General features: G+C 42.5%; 1 protein-coding gene across 2 annotated transcripts; it reads left to right on the forward strand.

The window, feature by feature from the left end:
• The first annotated feature begins 304 nt into the window (after positions 1-304).
• Positions 305-26,581, forward strand: LOC115585317 (voltage-dependent L-type calcium channel subunit beta-4-like). Of its 2 annotated transcripts, none has more exons than XM_030423617.1 (14): positions 305-653; positions 16,007-16,126; positions 16,374-16,496; positions 16,612-16,733; positions 16,931-16,956; positions 17,223-17,242; positions 17,442-17,522; positions 20,034-20,092; positions 20,290-20,390; positions 20,543-20,694; positions 21,980-22,075; positions 22,179-22,349; positions 22,435-22,482; positions 22,585-26,581. In XM_030423617.1, the coding sequence occupies exons 1-13, from the start codon at positions 615-617 to the stop codon at positions 22,462-22,464; spliced, it is 1,140 nt and encodes a 379-aa protein (XP_030279477.1). In that variant the 5' UTR covers positions 305-614; the 3' UTR covers positions 22,465-22,482; positions 22,585-26,581. The 2 variants fall into 2 exon arrangements, with proteins under 2 accessions (XP_030279477.1, XP_030279476.1); XM_030423616.1 differs by lacking the exon at positions 305-653 and adding an exon at positions 10,679-11,016.
• Positions 26,582-26,926: the final 345 nt, after the last annotated feature.

Below are 26,926 nucleotides of genomic sequence, written 5' to 3' on the forward strand. Positions count from 1 at the left end.
GACTCCACCTCTCCATGTGTGATGAAGGTTCAGTCGGAGATATAAAATAATGGCTCATTCCTTTTCTCTTCCAAGTCACACATCCTGAGCTTGAAGTCAATTTGCACACAGAGCCACACTTTGAAACCATTATTAAATTCTAATTAGAAATAGACATGTCAGTGAGTGAGTGAGTGAGTGAGTTCTGGGCAAGGATCCAAAACGAGCCGCTGCCAAATGAACTCACACGTTTTCAAAAAAAAAAAAAAAAAAAAGGAAATTCAAAAATAGAAACCCGGGCTGTGTGAAAAGTGCAGGTCTTGCATAATTTATTAAGAAAGCTGTAATCTATCCATCTGTGTGTCCGTGCGCATGGCTTTGTGTACAGTCATTGATCATGGCGTGAGAACCCACAAACTGGAAGGAAGGGTTTGTTTTTCGCAGCGCAGATGCCGCCGGAGGTCCACATGAAGGGAGGACTCGTCTCCTCTCGTGTTGTGGGAATGTCTGGACGAGGCGCGGTGCTCCTCTGCCTGTAGTTGATGCCCGGCGGAGAAACTGTGGCTCCCCTTTTTTTCCCCCCCTCACCCAAGTTGTGCTGAGGTGACCGAGATCCCCCCTCCTGTTATCTGCGGATGTCCCTGACCAATTCAAGCGTCTTTCTGCTTAACGAGGTGGGTTATTATCAGTTTTCTCCTCCTTTCTCTCTCCCCCCTCCCTCCCTCCTCCTCCTTCTTCTCGTCTCTTCTGAGGGTGGTCAAGGGGTAACTGAATGAGATTTTTTGGCTGTACTGCATGCGTCGTGCATCCTCTGGAGCGCTAACAAGCGGCGAAGGTGGACGCAGGTCCTCGTTGGGGGACGCCGACGATGTAATTAGACAGGCTGACCTCACCGGGGATCTTTCACTTCGGAGCGGAGGAGTCTCGGCATGCATCGGCTCTGTCAGCCTGCCAGCAGGAATTAGACACAGATGAGCAGGGCTACTGCAGGGGAGGGGGTCTTTAAACGTCCGCGATAAACATCTGGAGCATAATGTCATAAGTGGTCAGCTGGAGCAACAGATGAAAACAAAACCTCCAGCAGGCACCGTGGTGCATGGGGTCCGTCCATGCGTCCACCTTATCATGTACTGGGTCATGAGTGGAGTAATCACAGTTGAGCTCCACGATAAGCGACCGTGGTTGTGTTTCACATGCAGTTTTCCTCATGGTTGACTGTCATCTTGTTCCCTCTGTACATTCTCAGTGGTCTTTGCAACAGAACGACATCAGGGAATAATGAACATTTGCACGAAAGAAAGATCAAAAGTGAAAGCGACGCTGTTAAAGAAAGACAAAAACTAAATATTAAAGATTGGAAAATTTGGCATTGAAGCCCCCTCGGTGTGCCAATGATGAAGTAGAAATAGCTGTAAACGACATTGCATGAATATTGATCTAAAAATGACTCGGAATGGTAGTTCCAGTATGTTAAAAATGTAAATTGTTCTCTGTGTGGTTCTCTTTCAGCTGGCGAACAGAGAGAAGAGAATTATAATAATGGGGAAAAGTGTGATGAAATAACTGTGCAATAATTCAGCACAAAATCACAAATCCTTTCAGCTTGAATGTCTTTTATTGTTTTGTCTTTCTTGTGTGTTTTAGATAGATAGATAGATAGATAGATAGATAGATAGATAGATAGATAGATAGATAGATAGATAGATAGATAGATAGATGGACTTTATATTTCTCAGAATGAAAATCTTTCTGAAGATTGTCAAACTGGCCCACTAGGGAGATAATCCATGATCCGGGACACCTTTGGGGCGTCCATCTGCGTCTCTGTGAGCTTGTTTCTTCACCCAGAGCGTCTGGACTGTGTTAAAGGTGCTTGAAAAGTCAAAAACACATGATTTTGACTGCGCTGCCAGCTGGGAAAAAGGTCCTCTAGAGAAGCAAGATGATTGCATCATTTGCTTCAGTGTGTGTCGGACGGGCAAACTGCAGGGGGTCCAGTCAGTGTCTCAGTGCCAGATTCATCCTGCGTGGAGTGTTAAAAGTCTCCTCGACAACTCGTTGGAGCAAGTTTTGCATTTCAAATTAAACGTTTCCTCCTGAAAACTCAGCTGAAAACAACTTGGGCAATTTATACCATCAGATTTGGGGCAACATTCAGATTTAGTGAGGAATGAGAAGCCTGCTTTAGGAAGGTTTCTTCCTCTCATGTTGCATTTGCCTGTTTTCTACTTGAGAAAAAAAGCTACAGAGCAGAATTCTTTGAAAAGTACAGCTAGCAACACAATCTTGGATATAGAGTTGATTTAGGTTGAAGCATAACACCCAATGACACCGATAGAGAACAAGACCAGAGTCTGCTCAATTTAATACCTGCTGTGATAAATGTTTGCATTGTATGTTTTCAACAAAGGATGGCTATGTTGAAACTTTACATTTCTGTGTGTTTCACTTTTATGTTGTAACAATGCTGTGCTTATGAGATAGGGATAGGTTAAGGCACAAAAAACACATGCTCAGGGTAAAGAAAGGATCACATGGCTGCACAATGTACAGATGGATGCTAAAAATATAAAGTTTAGTGTTGAGCCAGGATATACTGTTAGCAGTTTACGTCTCTGCAAACCACAGATACTTCCAAGTTTGCTGTGGCGTAGGCTACGTACTGTACTTACACGTGTAGAAAATGTGCCACATCTGGTACACATGACACGTTTATTAACTGATGTTGCACCTGGAGGTGAAGGGGATTGTGGCTGGGTTACAGACAACTGGTCTGCACAAGCTGTGTTCTATCAGATGTTTTTTATGACCCAAGGCGTTTTTTTAAGCCAAACGATGATGTTTTAAATAGACAACTGAACCTGAACAAACATTCAGTCGAAACATAAAGAAGCATGCAGCTTGAACTTGTCTGTGGTTTTGCAGAAATGTACTTACTCTGGTGATTGGGTTGCTAGAACATTTGTCTCTTCCCTCGCTGTCACGCCAGCACCATCTCCCCCTCCTCCCGAAAAAGAAAGCTGGCTCATATAAATAACATCTGAATGTGACCTGAAACATTTTTTTGTAGAAATGTAAATATTATACATATGAAATGTGCACATTTAATGCATCCAGGGTTCAGAAACGCACAATGCCATAATTTTAGTCCTGCGACTGGGCTGGGAAGAGTGTGGAGAGTTATTTATCTGGACATTTATTGTTACTGCATATTTTTACTTTGGCATGTTGAGAAACCTTTTTGTGTGGAGTTTAATGAAACACTGCACAGCCTAACTACCAACCTCAGCAGCCATTATACTGTACGTGTGCCTAATCTGTACATAGAGCACGCTGTCTGCGTGACGAGCTGCTTGGTGCCACCCTCACTCATTCCACCAGCATCCCACCAGTCTGTTTACCTCCTCCCTCCTTTTGGCATGCACACTTCAAACAGGGATCAGGTCTGTGTTGGAACACAAGCTGCGCCTGCTTGTCTGAACCCATCAAGTAGTGTACAAACCTCATGAAAGGATTTGGCAGCAGCCAGGTGTCATCTCCCTCCACTCAAAAATCAAAACGCAGCATCGCCTTAAAATAGCCCCTCATCCATAATGCACCAGCAGCGGCAGCAGCAGCAGCAGCAGCAGCAGCAGCAGCAGCGGCAGCTCTGCCCACAGAGGCGCTTCTTATGGGACAGACTCAGAGACATCTGTACTCAATGCTTGGGTGCAGCTCCTAAAGCTGCCCCCTCTCCTTTTCCTGCCTGTCTCCCGCTCCGCGCAAAGCGCCGTGGAGTTTAACTTTCAAACCTTCATTCATTCATGTTTTATTCACATCGACCGCTCATGCAGAATTCGAATGGATGCCTCCGCCGTCTCTCGCTCCCTCCTTTTTTTTTTCCTCTCCCTCGCCTCACTGTTTCCTGCAACCTACCCTATGAATTATGGATCTCAACTTTGCTGGAGATTTTCACATCACCCATAGTCATGGTGTTATTTTGTCAGGCTGCCTTTTAGATGTTGATCTCACACTGTATCGTTCCCATTTCACACAAATTAAGAAACAGGGCAGAATTTTCTCTTGAGATGTTTTTGTGGTTTAAAACAAAATCTCACATCTGTACAGATCCATAACACACACACACACACACACACACACACACACACACACTGAGCGTCTGAGCGGGTGTCAGAGCACAGCCAGCCATGACATCTACGGAGCACACTGAGCGAACAGAGGGCTACGCTGGGGACGCCTCCACATGTCGAGCAGAGACAACTTACATGGCTCCCATAGCTCCTCACCACCAGAAGACTTCCTCCTGTCTCTAAACTTTTGGATTCTGACATGTTGAAATCCACAGTGGCAGAAATAACAATGTGATAGGACTGTAGATTTTCTCTTTGTCTTTGTGAGTCACATAACAATGTTGTAGATACCATTTTTCCACCATTTGTCCACCATTTTTCATGGGCTGGGCTCGATACGTCCAATAAAGTGCCAATAAAGGGAATCTTAATGCTGCAACATGTAATTTAGGGCTGCACAACAAATAGTTTCAGCATCGACATGCAGTGTGTGCATGAGGACTGGTCACATCGCAGGATGTGCAATGTCAAGTAAGGCAAATTAATTCAAACACATATTTCTTAGGGATTTCACTGAATTGTTTGCCACAGTCTGTACTGAATGATGGTTTCCATGGGAAAACGTGAGTCACCCAGAAAACCTGATACCAAAATTTTAGATCAATTTCATGAGTGCCTATGGTTCTCATGTTCCACATTTTATTGTAAGTGTGTCACGCAGCGTGGGACTCAAGCTGGTCTTGGTCTTGGCTTGGTCTTGATACATTCTGGGCTTGACTTGGTCTCGGTTTAGGTGGTCTTGACTCCAGCACTGCATCTAATATTACATGATTTAGTCTGGTTTAAGTGCTCTTGGATACATGGGAGTTTGTCACTGTTGAGTGACATGCAGGCTCTTCGCACTCAGCTAACCACGGTTCTTCACATTCTTGAACAATTCATCAAACAAACCTGCTTTGGTTGCGTGATAAAATGCCTTCTCCTACGACATCACCCCCGTCATTCTAGGATGATTAAACTCTGTGTTTTCAGCAACCAAACCAAAATATTGCGATGCCAGTTTTTCGTGCAGAACTAATGCAATGACATTTTATTCAACATGTGCTTACAGCTTTGTGGCAACAGATTCAACACGACACTGATCGTGCGCGCAAAGCCATATGCATAAAGAAACAGTCTCTTATAACTGAGCAGCATCAAAGAACTGAGCCGCCGCGGGTTGAACTGGAACACCCGTTTCAAGCCAGACCATCACCCGGCATCAGTGCATGACTTCACTAACACTCAGTTAGGTGAATGGGACCAAAAATCTGCAGCCAGGTTCGATATCTTGTGGCGTCCGTCCCAGAAGAGTAGAAGCAGTATATTGATGTCTGTGAGTTTGGAATGAGATGTTAATCTATCACATATGGATGTAATACTCATCAATCCACACACTTTTGTCCATTTGTGTGCGTGCGAACCCCAAAAGGAGAGGATGCTTCGTGATGAAGTTTTGACTCTTGCCTGTATGTGCTGATTTTACAGTGTGATCGCAGTGAGGAGAGACTTATATGAGCCTGATTGATGCTGTAAGATCCAACATTGCAACCCTGTTTGCCTCAGCGATGTTGAATCTTGAGTCCTGAATGAACTGTAGATGCGGCTGCGATACAGATTCCCATTGGAGGTGGAGATGAAGGGAGGCGAGGAGAGAAGGAGGAGAGGGTGGGGAAGGATGATATGCAGAGCAGTGAGAGCCTCACTGACGTAGCAAAGGGTTGTGTACTGAGAGTGGTGGAGAATAAGAGAGGAGGAGGAGGAGGGGGTGTAGAGAAAAAGAGAGGGATAGTCTGCTTACAAGCACGCTACAGTACACTTCAGTGTTACCCAGGAGAGAGAGCACACCATGACTGACTAGCGGAGAGAGCGAGCGAGAGAGACGGGGAGTGTGCTCTCCTACCTCCAACTGAGTAAGTATGCTGCTATCTCTTCTGCATCTGATCCATGCTGAGAATTTGCATTGATAGCCACTGTAACCCTAACAATGTATGCTTTTATGAAATGAAAGAAGGTGATAAAAGATTCTTCTTTCCGGGAAGAAGGAGAATCTTTCAACTCTGCTGTTGGAATTTTGAGTGAAAGTTTGAGATATGGAGTTGATGTATGCGGCAGTCAAAGTGGGGCACGGCCGTGTTTCTGCCCACATTTGAGCGTTTTTTTTTTTTCTGAAAAAAAAAATTGATGTACGTCCAAACTCCTTACCCTCAGTGCTGACATTTCGGTGGGAAGTCTGAGTTGCACGAAAACAGAAAATGGCATTTAGTGCAGTTGTGTGACAGAGGTGGTGGGAAGCTGCGGGCATACTTTGCAGGCGCTCAAGCTTTCTCCGTCGGTGGGGGGAAGGAGTGCATTTGGGACCGCGAGGCTTCCTGTGTGGGGTCAATTAAATACTGCATGAGACAGAGCACTAAAAGCCTGTCCCATGAGGAGCAAAGTGCTTTGTGTGTTTGTGTGTTTGTGTGTGTGTGTGTGCATGCATGCGTGTGTGTTGGCACATCAGTGTGCAATGCCTTGATTAAATTTGATGAAGCAGCAATGTTGAGATTCCAGCTCAGCTTCTCCTGGAGTGTCCTGTTTGGAAACTGCTGTTTTTTTTGTTAAAGACGAGAACAAAGTCAGAATAAGGAAGTGTGCGCTCTAATTTTTTTTATGTGACATCTGGATGTTTGGCATGTCTTATCTAGGACATCACTTTATTCTACTATTCTAAACCCTCATCTTGCTTTCTTGGCGCGCACATCTGCTCACAAGACATTTATTTTGATAATCCAACCTTATGTGGTCGCTGACAATGTTTCAAACTTGAAAGAAAACGCACCGTTTTTAGATGTAAAGCTGGAATGTGTGACTATGTAGGGCACCATTACATATTGATAAGTCTGACATTCCCTCAGTTAGCTCAGCCCACTAGTCAAGACGCGCCAATTAGGCCTGACTCAAACCTCAAGCCTAAATCAGGTCAGCTTCTAACAAACACATCTGATTTAATGAAGGATGCAGCAGCACTGTGCCATTCTGTGCTGCACTGTAGGTACACAGCTTTATGTGGGTTAGCTCCAGCCTCTGCACTTTGAAGCAGTTTGGTGAAGTCAGGTTGAGGGATCCCCGGAGGGATGAAAGCCTAAGTATGCACAGCGTAGAGAGCCAGGCCAAGTTGTGGATGAAAGATAGAGATTCCTGGCCAGGCTCGCTGTGTCCTGCTCCTCTTCGTCCACTGTGCACCAGCAAGCTTCGCTGTCAACCCATCCGCGATGATTCATGTCATCACATTGTCCTCATTGCATCTGTAGCAATTTCTCTTTGCACTTGGCTAACACAAGATGTCCTGTGTTCTTTATGAGGACCTGGTGAGAAAGCAGTTGTGTCGCGTGCATTGAAGTGACTTGGATGTGCTTATTTATAGGCTGTTAAGGGCTCATTACAGGCAGGGAGAAAGTATCCTGAGGTAACATTAGAGCAGGAGGAGGGTGGAGCAGCTTGGGACAGGATGGAGTATCAATCTGGGTAGCTCTCCTATTGATCCACTCTGCCCTACTCTGGTTGCACTGTCAAGAGACCTTCTCTCTGGCTCTGGATGATGATCCACCTCTGGCTGTAATGCTGCCTCAGCTCCCGCTGCACACATATTGTGAAGTGCCTCTTCACAAGTCAAAAGGTTGGGGACGTGGCAAGGTTACTGCCGTGTTTAAAATCTCCAGATTTGATGTGGAAATCTTGAACTGTGTTTTCGCTGGAGTTCCCAGATGGTGCAGAGCTTCTCAGTTGCTCACAGTACAAGAGTGTGGGTGCACTGGTCGGCTCTGCGGTGCTCAGCAAAAAAACAGAAAAGAAAAAAGAATAAAGTGTCCAGTACCCAACGTCAAAGGTCCCGTGTGTGGGATTCATCTAGCTGTGTGGTTGGAGATTTCAACCAACTGAATGCCCCTTGTTGCACCTTCTCCTTCAGTGGCAGCTAAAAACACAAAAATTGTTAAAGGCCAGCATTAGATCCTTTTTATTTTGTCCATTCTGGGCTACTGTAGGGTGCAACATGGCCAACTGTGGAGGACCTGCTTCCTCTGCAGATATAAAAAGCTCATTTAAAGGTTAGAAAAACATAAACTGATTTGTTGCAGTAGTACTGACCTTAAACTATCTGGTGTAAATTTTAACATTAAATGTGAAATTTGTACTCCTGTTTATTTTAAATCAGATATTTAATGATTTAGAAAATAACTTAGTCAAAATATATAAAACTAGAGATGCACTCAGTAGAGCGCACACCTCCGCCAAGGCCCATCATTCCCCTTCAATTCAATCAAGCCTAGTCCAGTGTCAAATGAATCATATGTAAATCTGCTAGATACAGATTTCTATTTGGATCTGTACTCACACATGGATACCAGTTACCTAAATACACCAGATTTATTTAATCAAGATCCATGTATTGTTCCCTGAGAAACTGATGAAAATGTAAAAAAAAAACAACAAAAAAAAAACCTCCCTTTCTCACAATGTTAAAGAAAGTGAAAAAATTATTCCTGGATCTGTCACTTTTATCCAGATTTGCACCAAAAGTATTCTGGGCTGAGACTCATCCTCCATCCAAGTTTTGTGAAAATCCATTCAGTAGTTTTTGTGTAATCCTGCTTACAAACCAACCAACGAATCAACCAACCAACCACGGCGGGAAACATAACCTCTGGTTAGCGTGTGTCATGGATTTCTAGGTTTAAATACTTCTCCTATGACCACATCCACATAAAAATGATCAGATTTTTGTCTTTGCATCACCATGTTTCTCTTTCTACCACGGATGTGACAGCCTCTGTAAACTTTAAAGAGAAGTGCTATAAAAAGAAACATTATGAAGCACACCTGCATCACGCTATCAGGAGGATTGAACAACACAAGATGTAATATCATCATCCTGTTGGAGAAAGCAAAAAAAAAAACAGCTGCAGAGAGTGTATACATGCTGTAGACTGAACAGGGACCAGCCTTGGTGACTGTCTGCTCTTATTGTCCGTACAGGCACCTAGTTCACATTCAGATGGGCTATCTGGCATCAGTGAATATCGCTGAGCCAGTCTTAAATCTGCTTTGCTCTTTCTTGGGGGAATTCATCAAAACTCAGTGAACTTTGACAATCCTCCGCGATTCCTCTCCCCACTGCCAGCCCCAGTCTGTGATGGGAGGAGTGGAAGGAGAGGCAGGGAGGGCTATATTTAGACCCACTGAAAAGCAAATAAAATAACAAAAGAAGTGATAAAAGAGTATGCTATTAATTGCTGGTACCACTGCTCTAATGTACTATTTGTCCCTCTGATTTCGTCACACTCGTACACCTTTTCCTGTTCGTCTTATCATTCTGTTTCCCTATATTCAAGTTAAAATTAATAGTTAATATATAGAAACGCTTGTCAGGTTTTCTTCGTAGTGTTTCTCAGTTACAATTCACTTTTCAGGTGTGAATCGTCTTCGCTGCCCTCCTTCTGGTTTTAGCTCTCGTTTTTTGTTCTCTGTCTCTGCATTCCTCTCCTGCTGTCTGAAAGGCGGTTACTCAAAGGCTGTTTCATGCACAACACTAATGATGAAAATAGTCACCCAATCTTCTCTCTGAGGGGAGTCACTGTAGTTGCTCTAACTACAGTAATATGTATGTGCATGTGTGTGCATTTGAAAGCTTGCGTGCTTGTTTCCCCCCCCCCCCCACCTTAATTTTAAAAAGCCACTGAAGAAATATAGCCCTGAGACATGTTTTGCCAAAAGCCCCAGTGGAATGCACTTAATTCTCAAGCAGCCAAAGTTGAATGAGGGTGAGCGAGCTCATGCTGCCAGCATAATGGCTGCAAAGTAGGGTCCTCAGTGCCCAGGGCAACCCGGAGAGCAGGCGTGCAGCCCTGGCTTTGCCGGGAACAACAAGGCTGGCTCCTACTATAGAGACCTCTTTGCAGGCTTATTAAGACTTCTGATGGACTCTAGATGGCTGCCTGCTGACTCACCACTGCATTTCAGTTCGGTAGGCTCATGCATCACCTTCCTGTCAGGAGGATGGTGCAGGGCAGGCAGGCAGACAGGCGGGCACAGCCCTGCCCTCTCTATACCAACGATCTCCCTCTTTCTCCACCCGCGTCCTCCTCTCGTTCTGTCTCCATGCCCTCCACTAACTTCACACCCTTAGGTTGAAGCGGTCACCTGTTAAGCAACGAGTGCTACTAATTGGCAGAGGAACGGCAATAACAGCAGGGTTATTGTTATTATCACTTAGCATGGATTACATAACTGCTCAGTCTTTGTTCTGTCTTATTTATAGAAGTTCAATCTGTGCCTGGTGGAAAACGATACTGCACTCCGTGAGAATTAATAACGGACCATTGTGGTTGATTTTGTGTCACTTTTTACAGGATTTATTTTAGCAGAAATTGACATAAGAGGAAAGTGTGGGGAAGGAACTTGAAGGGTTTAGATGAGATGGGAGAGGAGAGGAGATGAGATGGGAGGAGAGGAGATGAGAGGAGAGGAGAGGAGAGGAGAGGAGAGGAGAGGAGAGGAGAGGAGAGGAGAGGAGAGGAGAGGAGGGGAGAGGAGAGGAGGGAGAGGAGAGGAGGGGAGAGGAGGAATGCTCCTTTCCTTACATGAGGGCTGCCTTGGAGCTGCAGGAGCCCCACCGTGCTGTACCAGTATGCGGGCGTGTACACACCAGTGCTGCAGTCAGGGCATCAATTTTGTATAGGAAATGGCTGTTGAGGCAGCGCAGCAACGTCAGCTGTGAAGCACTTAGGCTGAGCGCGCCACCCTCTCTCTCCCCCCTGTAACCACGGGCTGAAGGGGAGGAGGAGGAGGAGGGTTCTGCCTCTTTCTGTGCAATGGGGGAGAAGAGAGCGCTGGCAGCACAATCATGTCTGCCTCCGACTCGAGCGCCACAGGACTCATCTGCAACAAGGTACGCTGTTGATGCTGCCCGTTTTGTTTAATCACTCTGCATGCAAACTCAGTCTCTCCGTCCATGAGTCCCCCCGTCTGTCTGCTCCGAGGCGTCTTCGTGTTTTTCTCCTCTCCTCTCCTCCCATCCCCCCCCCCCTCACTCTTGTCTCAGCAGAAGTCTATTCTGGTTCACTCACTTTGCCAGCATCTCCCCACTCTTCCTCTCTCTTCCCTCCCTCCTTCTCCTCATCTTCTGTGGACATGCTGTACTGTACACATGCGGTTTGTCTGTGCATCTCAACTCGCAGCTCTGAGTTGAACTTCTGGGGCCCATCTGTTGAATGTTTGGACTCAGTTTTTTCGTCCTGTCTTCTTTTGAAGGCATTCATACCTTCAAATGTTGCAGCTGAGCTCGTCCTCGTGGTTCTGCTACTCAGACTCCACTATGAAATTCCCCAGATTAAAGAGATGTGTTGTTCTTCAGATGGAAGTGGGGGACCATGTCCACTGCAGAGTCAGAATGTTTCGGTTTTCTTTTCACAAAAAGGGGACATTTGCACTTGATGTGATTAACTCAGACCCCTGCAGCCTCATATTAACTTCAGATAAACTTTGGAATATAATTTTTGCACAGGATGAAGATTTTGTCCCGCATCAGTAACATTGGAAACACTTTCGGAAGAGGTCTCTCAAAGGCCAGTGTGAACAAGAGGACAGATTACAGCAGACAAAACCTGTCGTGAAGCTACCTGTTATCCACAGTTTCATATTCATAAATTCTGTCCTCTGTCTGTCTGTTAGATTAGTTCTACTTCTGGTTGTTATAGCAGTTGTGGAGCATTTAAAACATCTCCAATGTTCATGACTTGGTTTCTGCAGTAAGCACAAGGTGAATTTGTATGTTTGGATGCAGCGAGAGAAATACAGAACAGGCGAGAGTCTGACGTCTCAGTCTGTCTGGGAATTGCTTTGAAGAAAACAGCACTGAAGGATGTGTCACAGTTGTGGGTGACGTTTGTCAAAGCCACATGGTAATTGGCTTTAATATGTGAACATCAGGCACTTATCACACAGTTGAAAGGCACGAAGGAAAAGAGAGATAGGCGAGATTGTTTGAAGCCTCTCATACAACCGAAAGAGATCTTTTACAAACTTCACACTTCTTTGTCCAACCCGGTCTCCCATCTAAATGTGTAGTAGCTACATTTGTCTCTGCGTAGCAGTATTACCATAAGTAGTAGTTTCACAATATGGAATTGTTATTGTTAATTGTTATTCTGCCCATTTTTTTCTTTTGTCCTGCATTCATGTCACGTGACTGTCTAGTTTCAGGCTGCTTAACAGAAAAACACAATGTTTTAAGAATGTTTCTGCATTCAAATGTGTTTTTATTGTATTTTCAGCAAGAAATTTGTGGAAGAAAGATTTAACTACGTTTTGCCCAAAATGTGTTGAAATGCAACATTATGTGTTGTTGCTGCGGTGATTTCTATGGACTCTATCACTGAAACGACGTAGCATGCACGTTTGAATCATTGTCTCCATGTGGGTATCAGATAGGGCTGCACTATATTGAAAAAAACTGACATTGCGATACAAGAAAAAAAATACAAGAATTTTCATCAGATGACCTGAACAGCACTTTATGTCATGCTGCACTGCTGCTATCTTGTGGACAATTAACCTGCACTGATCTTACCTCTTTTTGTCGTACTGAGCTGTGTGGTACCGACATAAATGGTCAAACAAATTAGTTGTGTTAGTTACCCCGTTGTGGCAACAGATGCAAGGCACTGTCGACACAGAACACGTGTTTGGTCAATATCAACCTTTTTGTAGCTGAAATAATTCCCGATAACTGATGTTGCTTTCTTTCTGGCATCAAGTCTTCGTTTTCGCGATTTTCTCTTGTTGTTGCTCATTTTTTCAATGTTGTTACCAGCGACTCACTCCATGTGCAGGGGCTGGTCTGCTTCGGCACACTGATTAAGAACTAATGATTGGTGGATCACTGCGCATGCATAGTATGCATGCGCAGTGTGTGTCAGGTACCCTTGAAATTAGATGAGTTCATTTGCCTCCTACATCGCAGGCTCTGCGATGTGACTATTGCGCATACGTACATCGCGATGACGATGCTCAAACGATATATCGTGCAGCCCTAGTATCAGAGCTGTTCTGTTATTTGTTTATCTCACAATTTTAGGGCCATTATTGTGAGGCTACTACTCATTGCGCTCTGGATCACTGTAGCTGTTACATATTTTGATGTGAGGCTATACAGTCAAAAAGATTATCTGCAACTTTTCTGTCACTCTCGGACAGTTAATCTAAAATTAAGTGTTTTTAAACATCTGAAATGTAACATCAGCAGCAGGGCAAAAGAGGGAGCAACAGACTGGTGACAGAATATTCTGTACATACAGTATAAAGTGATTATTGGCTTTATTGTAACAATATATGTCCAAGAATGTAAAGATTGCATGTTATCCTTATTATCTAATTCTCTTTTCAAATTTCTTTTTTTTTTAATCTACAAGGGAATTTGTGCAAATACATTCTTCATCAAATCAAAACAATATAAAGCAATAAAAAAAGTGCGATCAGAATAGGTGCTGAGGAATTTTGTGCTAAAGAGGTTTTGTCTACTTTCAGAATATCACTCCTCTTCTTCCATCCGCAGAGCTCCGTGTGCTTTAATTAGGTTTTGTTTCTTCCGCTGGTAGACTGTTCAGTCTCTGGCAGGCTTTGATATTCAAATGATACCCACAAACTCTGCGCTGGAATCTGCTTAAGCATTTTTATTAATTAATAAAAAAATTTGGAAGGGGGGACAGGGGAAAAAAAAAATCAAAGGAGGGGTAGAGGAGGGAGGTGTTGGGGAGGAGGAGGGGAGAGAAGAGGGAGGAGGAGGAGACACGTTGGGGGGGACAAAGGTAAAAGAAGAATGACGTTGTTATCGAGCTATATTTGGCTGCTATGTGGGTGCTCCTGTCTGGTTTGTGAGGAGTCTCTTCCAAACCCTGCACCCAGCTGGGACTGCAGCCACCAGGGGAGGAGCTGATGGAGTGAGATGTTACGGATGACAGGGTGAAGTGAGGCTTCATGGTAGTTTTATCAGTCTAAGTTTACATGTGTATGAACTTTAAGGTGTAAGGCAGGATCTGTAGGCTATGAGTAGGATCTGTGTTTATTGCTTTCCTTTACAGTTTTTGATGGAGAAGAGTTTGATGTACAGCACAGAGCCTTTTATTTTTAGCTCCAGAGGAAGCTGTATGTAATCTGATAACTTGCCTCGGGTGATGTCACTCACTATGTTGCATTGGGGGTAATGTAGGCACCAGGTTCTTAAAAAGCCAAATAACACTGTGGACACATTATGGACTGCTTAAAAACAGGTGATCAAAATCTATACAGGAAACTCTTATTGACATATTGTCTTTTTAATCCCATGCACTCTTCTTCCTTTTCTAAACTTGGCACATACATTACCCACAATGACATTTAGCCACTGATTGACACCACTGGGGGAATTTATCACATTATATGCATCTTCCTCTGGAGCTACAAAAGGCTTTACACTGCTTGTTTTCACATGAGCAGTAGCACTCGCCAAGACTGAGATGTAGACAGATTGGTGGAGTTGCTTTAAATACTTTTCTAAGGAGTAAGAATTGCGCTGTCAGCCACAATACATTTGAATGATATGTTGTATATGTATATGTATATATGTTTTTTTTTTTTGCCAGGTTTGTTCATCCAAATGAATATTGTGAAATATTATGTTAAATGTTTTCATATGTAAAAGGTTAAGCAATGTTAAGGACAGTTCAGTCAGACAATCCACGTTTGTTTAATATAGCAGCAAAACATACTTGGAGTTTGGCGTCCAGGCTCCGATCTCATCACTCCCTGCAGATATGTTTAAATAGAGATATTTGGGAGTGATGGGCAAAACACCTTTTATATGGTTTGACTATAAATGACTACAGTGTAGACACTAGAGACACCAAGTCCCTTGTTGACACAGACCAATCTGAAGTCTAGAAATGGACTGAATGTTATGTTTTGTAGTGTCATCCTGTATTATCAGTGTTGTTGTCGACTTATTGCACATATCTTTTTGTGAATTATCGCGTGACCTTGATCATTACCGCTGACATTGATATTGTCAGTTGTGTTTACATGCAGGCTCTGTCAAAAGAGTCCTAGAGTCCAGTTTATTTAATGTGTTCATTGCACTGTTTCACATTCTTTCAGTTATATATATATATATATATATATATATATATATATATATATATATATATATATATATATATATATATAGGATATTATCACATTAGTTTCACATTCCTCTTCCAATGTCTCTATATTCTCAAAAATTAGAAGTGCATTGCTCTTTGAAAGGGTGTATTTGCATTATTATGATATTATATTATAATTTTATCAGTGGCATAAAATTGTCTTTGAAATGACAATAACGTTGATTTTTTTTTTTTTTTTGCAATATTTTTCTCCAAGGATGCATTGTCCAAAAAATGCCATGACAGGCTTAATTACCTGCACTCTGTCAGAGTTGTGTCTTTTGTGTGTTTTTTCCTGGTTGAGGTCTCTGGGCTTTTGCCAACATCTGTCTGGCTGAGTGGATGAATAGACAACAAGCACTGTGCTGGTAGTTGGTGTTGTTGCAGTACTCACGCACACGTTCCCCAGAGACGGCTGCTTTGGAAAGCTGCAGGAACTGGCTGGTCCTTACAGGCTGGGTCACATGGCTTCAGGAAAGGACAGGCAGGTTCAGAGACAGGCTGAACAAGGAGAGGGACATGGAAGACACAGAGGTGATCTGTTTGAGGCTGCATCTGAGATATTGTCTATAAGTCAATACTTACTTTATCAGAAGTAGCTCTGAACGAATTGCAACAGCTGCTACAAGCTGTCAGGTGCGTTACTGTGGTGGATTTATCATATGTATTATTAAATTCCTCTCCTCTCCTCTTTTCTTCCAGGGTTCAGCCGATTCCTACACTAGTCGACCCTCGGATTCCGACCTGTCCCTGGAGGAGGACCAGGAGGCGTCTCGGCGTGAAGCCGAGCGCCAGGCTCAGCTGCAGCTGGAGAGAGCCAAGGTGAGAGCTAGAGAGGTCAAAAGTCAGCGCTTGACTTTAAATTCACCTTCAGTTCCCGTGGAGCAGCGTGCAAACAGCTGAGTCGTCATAATCCTCAGAGGCTGCTTTCATTACACATTTAATCTTCTTGTCCATTCATTAAGGTCTATGGAATTGGATTAATCTTCAGAGTGAAGCACAAAGGCAGTGATGATGTTTATTGCCTTGAATTTTATTTGGAATGTTTATTTTTTTAATCTTTCCACAGTCCAAACCAGTAGCATTTGCAGTAAAAACCAATGTGAGTTACTGTGGGGCCCTTGATGAAGATTGTCCAGTCCAAGGTTCTGCTATTAACTTTGAAACCAAAGACTTTCTGCACATAAAAGAGGTGAGAGGCCTTCAACATTAAGATTGCCATTGCTATAGTCAACTTGTATCCATGTCAGCACATTCTGAGCAAAACTTCTAAGTGATAAAAGTTGTGTCTCGCTGTCATCGTGCAGAAATACAACAATGACTGGTGGATCGGCCGGCTGGTGAAGGAAGGGGCAGACATCACGTTCATCCCGAGCCCAGTCAAACTAGAGGCCATGAGGATAAAACAAGAGCAGAAAGCAGCAGCGAGGTCAGAGGTCACACTGCTCTGCGTCTCTGTTCGCACTCCTCTACTTGTCTCTGTCTCTCTGTGTTGCCCTAATTCGCCTTTGAAAAACTTTGTTCTAGAACTAGTTCTTGTTCACGTGTTGCTCTGAGTCCTTCTTTCTAAATTGCTCCCTGAGGGGATTCACGCATAATGAAGCTTTGCATTATGTTGCTCCACAGGAAAGGAGGAAACGCTTCATCCGGAGGTAGGTGGGATGGCAGGAGTCCTGCTTCTGAGTCTGTCTGCTCTGCTTCTTCTGGGCCTGCATGCTCTCTCAGGGTCAGATGTACATACAGGACTATTGTAATGTAAATGTACTTTTCCTCAGTCCAGCATGGCATGCATGCTTTCTTTTTAAACTCTTACAGAGCCCTAAAACTCAGACAGTTTCTCCTGAAGTAGTGACCTGTCAGAATGTTTTTATTAGCCTTTATCTCTCTTACTTAACATTCCCTCTCTTTATTCTGAAAGCCAAACAGAAGCAGAAACAGGTATGTCTATGTTTGTGGCTATTACTTTAACACCTGACATTTTTACACTTTATTTAAGACCACCCTTATTCAAACTGCTAGACTTGACGTATTTAAGTGCACTTTTTATGGCTCTGTGGCATGCAGAGCGTCTACTTACCACTCTTGTGTCAACATGTTGTATATTTTTCACCTCCATCTGTGTTTGTGGCCCGTGCAGACCGAACATCTTCCCCCATATGATGTGGTCCCTTCTATGCGACCGGTGGTGCTAGTGGGCCCTTCACTGAAGGGCTATGAGGTGAGACAGCCGTCAGTGTCGCCTTTCACTTTGTATAATTTGGTTTTGCTTATTGAAGTCCTGAGTTTTAACTGGATGTTGTCAGATATGGAGCGTGTGTTGAAATCACTGAGCCAATGAATCAATTAGTCAACGGAGAGAACATTTTGTTCATTAATTCCTCGTCTTAAGGCATCAGAGTTTTGTTTGTAGAGAACTGGTGAAGTCTCTCAGCCCTGCTGGACATCAGCGTGTTAGCACTGTCACTGTAGGAATGTTAGCATGCCAATTATTAGCATTAAGCTCAAAGCCCCACTGTGCCTCTGTACAGCCTGCTAGCATGTCGTCCTATCTTCACTAGTAGACAAATAAGTATGATGGTTATTTATAATTATTTTACACACTTGATTTAATTCATCCAAAAAAAAAAAAAAAAGACCATTGGTAAATTAGTCAGTAATGAAAATATCTGCGTCTGCCAGCCGTATGTGACGTGTCTGAGTGTTGGAGCTCAGTCTCTGGTCGTCTTCTGTGGACTGCCTTTGTTTGTTCCAGTTTAATCCGGGCTGAATTTTCTGGTCCAGTATGGACTTGCCCGGCTTGATCTAAAGGGAATCACTCTCGCCTCCATTATCCCATTAACACTGATACTAAACACCACAGTCACATCCTGATGAAATTATGGCGCACGCAAGAGGAGTCGTTGATCCATTTTGAGTCGTACAGAACTGCACGTCTGCCCTTCCGTGTCGGCGACTGCATGTGATGTTCTCCTATACTGAACCGTAACACACATGAGATGAGATGTATGAAAAAACACTGCGGCGAAACTCGATTAATCGTCGAATATGCGGAAATGTGAGGCGTGTAATTGAACAGAATGTCTCCGTGCTTCAACATTTTCTCTCTGCCTCGCTCTCTCTTCTGTGACTGCGCAAGCTGTGTGCCAAGCCGTTTGTTTTGTGTGTGTGTGAAATATTTATGCAGCGCTCTGGTGATGTGCTTTGGGGATGCTCCAGTGGTGAACGCCAGGCTGCCTCCTTCTCTCTTCCCCTCTCGTTCTCTTCTTTCTCCCTGCTTTGTCTCTCTTGTACATGTTTCATTCGGTTGCTCGCCATTGTTCTGCGACGTTGCCTTCCTCCTTCCCTCTCGTGCACTCGCTCTCTCGCTGTTTCCCCATCTCTCTGTTACACCGTAGAGGAGCAGCACCACTGTGCGCTTCATCCCCTATTCTGAAGGCCATCCATTTTTTAGGACCGTTTGAAAATAGACTTCACCCGAACACACACACCGTCTCCCTCCCATGTCATCCTTAAAGATCCCCTCCCCACATGTTTGAAGACAAAAATAAACTCTGCTTGGAATAATAATTAGAAAAAGAGTTTGATGGCTGTTTCACCCAGAAGTTCTTAAAATTAGGGCTACTCCTTACTTCTTACTGAAAAAAATCCAGCATCTATGAACATCTATGAGCACAGATACTGTTCATTTCAATAGACAAGCAACTGTACATAAGATGTCCAAACTGTAAAAACAGGCCTTAGTGTCAACTGTCCAGAATGATGTATGTGTCTGTACATTCATCATTCTGCAAACTGAAGGTTAAACATTCAACTGCTCATTTCTCTCTTTGCTGACTTGCCTTTTCAGCCCAGTCACCAGAATAAATGTTGCCAATTTCTTTAAGAAGCATTTTAGCGTATCTGGAGTTAAAATGTTCTATTTTATGTTGAGACAACGCTGTGATTATCATCTGGTTAGGTTAAGGCACAAAAAACACTTGGTTAGTGATCGGAAAATATATTGTTTTGGCTTATACCTGGTTTGGTTGCCACAAACATGGCTGGAGATGTCGGGACTACTTGTCAAAAATAAAATAATGTTGTCTGGATAAACAAAGCCTATTTTCACACAAAGCTTAGAAAAAGAAGAGAGCAAGCTTTATTTAAAGCTTAAATCCAAAAATGTAAATGCGGGCAACAAAAAAAAACTGGCAACAAAACCAAGCTGAAGAGAACCCGAAAATGTTTTTGAAATTAAACATTTTACAAAACTTAAATAGTTCTTAGATGACAAAACTATAAACAAACTATAAGGCAACTAGGAACAAAAGCAGGAACAGGCCCAAACGCTGACACAGACAATGCAGATGAATCGAAGTGAACTCTATACACGCGGACTGATTAAGTAATGAAACACAGGCAAGGCAGGAAAAGTGTCAAATCTAAGGTGAAACAAATAAAACAGAAAATTACTGAACTAAGATTTTCTTTGGATGATGCAAAATCTTTGTAGTTCCATTCAGTGAGCCTCCCCTGAAACTGTTTGGAGCTCCCCTGTGGAGGCTTTGAAAACATCTGTAATAAACTAATAATAATTTTTTAAATCCTTATATAGTGCTTTTAAATACTATATAGTTGGCCTAAATTAAGCCGTCAAAAGTTATTATGGAAATGCTAATGTGGGGCTTAATGTGTATATTTCATGACACATCTTGCTCCTAACTTCTCTCCCCTCTTAACTGTCGCCTAGGTAACGGACATGATGCAGAAAGCCTTGTTTGACTTCCTAAAGCACAGATTTGACGGCAGGTGGGTACGGCTCTCTACAGCTGCCGCTCAGGGTACAGCAACGCTGTGACCGAGCGGCAGAACTGGAATCACGTTTCATGGTCGATAGGACACATGATGATGATGATTTATTTTTAGTTTCAAGAGAGTACAAGTTCATCTCATCCTTTGAAATGGAACGGTTGTGGATGTGATGTGATAAGACGCTTCTTCCGTAGGATCTCTATTACCCGGGTGACTGCTGATCTGTCGCTGGCGAAGCGCTCTGTGCTGAACAAGAAGGCCATAATGGAGAGATCCAACACGCGCTCCAGTCTGGGTGAGTGAACAGAAAGTTGCTCTTTGATGTTTTTTGTGCTAAATATAGATTAATAGCTGCTAAGAATAGATGCCTCTGCTTTCTTTGATTTAAGGAGTGAGGTTGCTCCGTTAAATGTGACATCTCCCTGTCTTTCTCTGGTGTGTTGACAGCCGAGGTTCAGAGCGAGATCGAGAGGATCTTTGAGCTAGCCAAGTCTCTTCAACTGGTCGTCCTGGATGCAGACACCATCAACCACCCAGCACAGCTCCTCAAGACTTCTCTGGCTCCCATCATCGTCTACGTCAAAGTGTCCTCGCCTAAAGTAAAGCACCCACATAAACCTCATCCAAGATTCCTCATCCAAGATTCCTGTCTATATGGTTGTTGATTATTATCAAAGTAAGATGTGAAACACTCGAATTATCGATTATTATTTTTTATCATTTTTGTTGTTTATTCAAGTATAAAAAAGTCAAACATTTGTCCAACAAGTGAAGCATTTGCTGCTTTTCTCTTTTATCTATCACCGTTATATCTTTAGGCTCTGGGCTCCTGGTCAGAGGAAAGAAGACAATTTTTTTTACAACTGTTCAAAATATTTCAAAGATTTAATGATGAGCCAATAATGAAATTATTTAGTTAGTTAGTGCAGCACTATCTACTGTGAATCACAGAATACATCGCTTGTGTTATGACGTAGTTTCATTAGTGATGGCATGTAACTAAATACATTTACTCAACTACTGAACTAATAATTTACTTGAGTATTTCCCTTTTTGGCCGCTTTTTACTTCCACTCCTCTTCATTTTGGAGGCAAATATTCTACTTTTTACTGACAATTATTTGATAAGTTATGTTACTAGACTTTGCAGATGCCATCAGATCCATTTTTTTACCCTTTGATGCGAAACACAGTTTCACTGAAAATAAAAATGATTATGATTATTTCACCAGCACGATTGACCCAATCCTGTAAACATGATATAATAATACAAGAAAATATTTTTGTTCATAGAATAGGAGAGGCAAAATAAAAATAATGATTTGTGGTAAACATGAACAAGATATTTCATTAATATTCAAAGATTAAAACATTTGACATTATAAGATATAGCAATGAAACACTCAGCCATCCATGAAATTACATTAGACATGAATCAGGGTCATTTTTACCCGTGTTGTGCATTAGAGAGGGTTTAACACAGCCTGCTCATCAAAGGGTTGAATTAATTTGCTTCTTTTATCTGTTTGCTGATTAAACAAAGATTCTGATATTTAGAAAAATGCTGAATTTTGGATCAGTCGACTTTTTCTATACAATGAGTGAATACATACAGTACATGTAACTAAATGTATAATTTACTTTGACTTTAGATTCTTTATTACATTTAACATCAGACACCTTCAGACTTCAGACTCCACATTAAAGGAGGTTGAAAGATGGAAGACTATGTTCACATCAGCTGTGTTGGTGTCTCTTTATGTGACTTGAATTAATTAAAAAAAAAAAGAAAAACAAAAAGGGAAATCATGAAGAATTTCCAGTACTCAGGTTTTCGTCTTCTTCTCACTGCTCGGCTCTCTTCATCTCTGTTTGTTCTCACAGGTTCTCCAGAGGCTGATAAAATCTCGAGGGAAGTCACAGAGCAAACACCTCAACGTCCAGATGATGGCGGGGGACAAGCTAGCTCAGTGTCCACCTGTACGTCACTCTGCACAAACTCGTAATTTCAGTGCTCGGAAAAAGAGTTGAGGGCCTCACATTGATCTCTGGTGTACCCATGTTCTTGTCTTTGGCTCGTTAGGAGATGTTCGACGTCATCCTGGATGAGAATCAGCTGGAGGACGCGTGTGAACACCTCGCCGAGTATCTGGAAATTTACTGGCGTGCGACGCACCTCCCCTGTTCTGCCCCTGTGAACCCCTTACTGGACCAAAGTGTGATCACCCCGCCCTCAGCTAACTCCAGCCAACAGGTGAGACAAACGCACAGCTGAAGCTTCATTAATTAACGGTCTGACTGCTTTATTAATTACAACTTTCCTGCCTGTCCGTTTTTAGTTTTCTGAGACTCAAGAGTTGATAGAATGATTGCGACCACAGACGAAGGTGAGAAAATGTTTGTTTCTCTTTCTTGCTTTAAGACGTTTTGGTCTTTGTTTGTGTTGCTGCTGGTTTCTTTCTTGAACTTTGCCCCCTGGTCTCTTACAGGAGCAGCCTGTGCTTGGGCTAGGAGGTCATGGAGCACAGGGACCAGGGCGCCACCAGGGGGCAGCAGCAGCCCTCATCTCTCCAACGCCAGCCACCACCTTCTCTGGCCATAACTTGGGGCGAAGACAGGAACAAGAGCAAGAGTCCCTCGAGAGAGAGAACAAGCAGGAGGCTGATGAGCTGGAGGAAGAGGAGAAGCAAAAAAACAGGGAGAGGAGCAGGAGGAGGAGGAAGATTTGACCGGAGGAGCCTCCGCCTCACTGCTGCCCCCTCGGTAAGAGCTCCCTGCTCCCACCGCCAAGAGTCAACTCAGGGCCGCTTTCTACAGCTGCACACCGACTGGTGATAAAAACCAGTTCAGCGGTGCAGTCACTTGCACGACATCCTCTCTCCCTTCCTCACCCTCCTGACCTTGTTCCCAGAGTCCCTGATTTCACACCGGAGGTCACATGGCACAGCTGAGCCAGCCCATGTGTGATCAGACACCCAGACGGGGCTGTCACAGACACATGTAGGCTCATTCAGCTCTTGTTGTAGACAAATATCACACCTGTGAAGTCAGAGTCTGTTAGCATACAGTACTGTAGCATAGCAGCGCTATCAGTATAACACCATGTACAAACACGAATAGCTTCCCAGGTTTTCCTCTCTGTTAAACGTGGCGTCCCAGAGAGCGACAGAAAACCAGTTTGTCTTCCGTCTGTACAGCTCTATGTGAGCGGTCATTCCAGTTTAACCAAATGTTTCCTCAAAGGCACAATTATTCCTTTTTCCTCACTTGCTTTCTCTCCTCGTTTATCCAGTAGCCTTTTTTAAATTTCCATTTATTTTTTTACAGTAACTATCTATACTTCTATCTATAATTCATATCTTGGCCCTCCATATGGCTGATCACGATGCACGCAACAGTGATGCAAAACTGATTCATGACGAGCACGGGCTTGCACAGCAACAGTCTATATGCATCTTTTGTCACAACTTGAATGTATAAATGCTGGTCGAAGTCAGGATTATTTACAGTAACTGTGGTTTCGCTTGGACGTGGTACCTAAGCTCACTAAAATAACAAAAATTGCCGTTCAGTATCAACCAAAAACTTTAGTCCTTGATATTCCTGAGACAAGAAGGCTCATCCAACAATTAATACACAGTCACCAACTCACATTTCCCTTTAAATTGGATTCTTATTAATCACATCTAATCATTTCCAGTAATCATTTGTTGTACAGTAGTGTGCATTTCCTGATCCCCCCCACACAAAAGTTAAACACTACAAAAATAACATGTAGCATAAGCAGAAATCAGGTGATTCGAAAGTGTTTAAAACGTGTGTAGGTGACGCCAGAGAAGGACAGACGCCTCAGTGTTAGGACATCAAACATCTCCTGATCGGAAAGTTTGAGATTGAAACAATGACTCTGTCCCTGTACTCTGATAACTATATGTACATTATGTTCTTAAAACAATCATTACTATCGGGGGTTTTTTGTATTTTATTTTGAACAAAGCGATAAATCAGAGAGTTACTTGATCTTCAGGTTAATTCCGACACAAAAAACACATTGTTGAGTAGATTTACCGTCTGATATTTCAGTCTATTTCAGAGAATAGATTTATACACAGTAACACAATTCAATGTTACCTCAGCATGTGTGCTGAATGTAATTCTCCGTGATATAAACAGATCACCATGAGCTACACAGACATGAACATAATTTATCAGTGGGATAATTTTCAAATCCAGTTGCCAGAATAAATGTTGGCAGTTTAGGGTTCTGCAAACCACGGATTTGTTGTAACTTGACAGTGCTTTATGTTGCAGCTTCTTGTTCTTTTAGGTTTAGGGTCTTATGTTGTGACAACGCTGTGCTTATATGGTCTTGTTACATGTAGCACAAAAAACACTTGGTTAAGGGTTAAGAACAGATTTTGTTGGGCTTAAAATACTTGGTTTTGTCGCCACAATCATGTCCAGAGATATTCTTACTTCTCAACAAAAATGTTATTCTTTTGTTGCCTCAAGCACAGCTGTGTAAATTGTCCTGAGGTGTCCTTACAACATCCAGTGGTGTCACACAGTCTCAAACAGCGGTCACTAGCTTGGCAGCCTCCTCCGCCTGTAACTCCACAACCATCCCCTCCACCTCGCGATGTAAAGGTTAGGTCGGTTATGTAAACGTAATACGTGGAACCTGAGCATTGCATTTAAAACACCCTGCTTTTTCTGCACAATCGCAGCTAGAGTAGTCCCAATGTCTCGTTCAGAACATCCGCCTCTCTTTGCATATGTGACACACTCGCACATTTGAACACATCCCTGGTTTGCAGAAAGGTTAACATTGTATATTCTAGTCTGGCGACTGGGCTGTAGCTTTCACACCTCACTGCTACACAGTGGTGAGGTGATAACTGAAGAAGTGATGAACTATAAGACACCCAGCTGCTCTTTAGATGTTTGGCATCAGCGGAGCTTCTGAATTAAGTTGCCCATTGAATTAAGAAGAAGCGAGCCTCCACTACATCACTGTGCTACAACACGGAGAAGACATTATCACCCCTGATTGCGACGGGCTCCTTAGAAGTCTAAGAAGCCCAATAAATTATTTCACTATCTCATGGCATTAACAGCTGAAATAAGCATGTGTACTGCAGGCCTATAAGTATATGGAGGGCGACCTCTGGTGGCATATTTATGTTACTCTCATATCCACTGCTGCTCATTTCTCTGCCAAGCAAGCTGCAACACATACATCAAGTATACATATGTAGACAACTTCAACTTCCAGAATAGTCAAATGTCTTCATTGCAAATACCAAACATGTTTATTTAATCATCTACTTGCCTTTATTTTGTGTCTTACAGTACTAAGAAAAAAAGAATGCATCTCAATAAGCACTGAAACTCTCACGTTAATCTGTCTGCTGCTGTTATCATATAAAACTATAGAACTCAGCTAACATGCCACTTATGTAAATAAGCTAATGTATGTGCATGACATGTTATATTCCTGTTTCATCAGAAGGGCTTTTTTGGGACCATTGTCACATCATGAGCCATTCAACATGACCTACATAACCAGTCACATGTATTCTTTATCAAGGCTTCGCTGTACATACTGTACATTAAATATGCAGATATTATTATTATTATCATAATTATTATGGTTATTATGATTCTTATTATGATTCTTCTTATTATCAAATTGCACAGAAACAGACATATGCTGACAGAAAGTAGAAGGTTTTCAGTCATAGGACACGACTCTATATTAAACACCTCAGAAAGCATGTATGTTTTTATGTATATTCCTCTGTTTAGAACGATGCACTGCAGTTGTTTAGGACCACTGTGACGTTCGCTACCACTGACACACACATTCGTTTCTGAAGGACCAGGTTTCTAGATACACGACGTCTACTTGATGAAACACAGAGAGCACAGTCTTTCGATACAAATTTTAAAAAATCATATATATATATATATATATATATATATATATATATATATATATACATATATATATATATATACATATATATGCTCCGTCTATTTGCTTAATTTTTATTGCAGTAAAAATTTCTATAAAAGTCAGTTATTCTTTGGACTTCCAAAGCACAATTTTTTACAATTATCGTTTCCTGTTGCGTTCCACTTGCCTAAATTCTGTATGCAATACAAAGTCTAGCATTGACGAGACACTAGCTGAGACTATCAAGATATCTCCTCAGTTCTGATGGGGTATAATTGCACTACTATCATTTCTATGTCTGCTTTATGATGCAATAAATGCACTAAACTTTATGCTGTACCCACCTTCAATACTGAACAAGTTGTCTGGTCTGATGATGATGTCAACATTTCACGTGGTTTCTGACGGGTCGATGACATGAAGTGATATCCAACAGTGTCTGATGACAATGTGTACAGGGAGCATCTTTTGTCAGTAGCACATCTGAAAGAGAGGAGGTGAATAAAACACAACAACATTTAAGTAAACATTTGTGTGTGTGTGTGTGTGTGTGTTTTTATTTCTCACCAGTGATTCAGACCATCACCAGCAGAGGGCAGACGTGGCATGTTTGTATTTTTAGATGCTGTGGAATTATCAGTCCAATGGAAACCAGAAATACTATGAAGTGATGGTGTTTGTCTCCATTTTACTTGCTTTTAAAGGGTCAGTTCGCCCTGATTACAAAACAAAAGATATTTATTTTCTTACCTCTAATGACCTACCTACCTAAAACTAAAAACCCAAACTGCCGGCATGGCAAGATTCTTGTTGCTACAGTAGTCATTTGTGAACTGACCCTGTATGTTTCAAGTGTTTAGGATTAAAGGATG

The sequence above is a fragment of the Sparus aurata genome, chromosome 7 (genome assembly GCF_900880675.1).
Source record: "Sparus aurata chromosome 7, fSpaAur1.1, whole genome shotgun sequence".
NCBI classification, from domain to species: domain Eukaryota; kingdom Metazoa; phylum Chordata; class Actinopteri; order Spariformes; family Sparidae; genus Sparus; species Sparus aurata.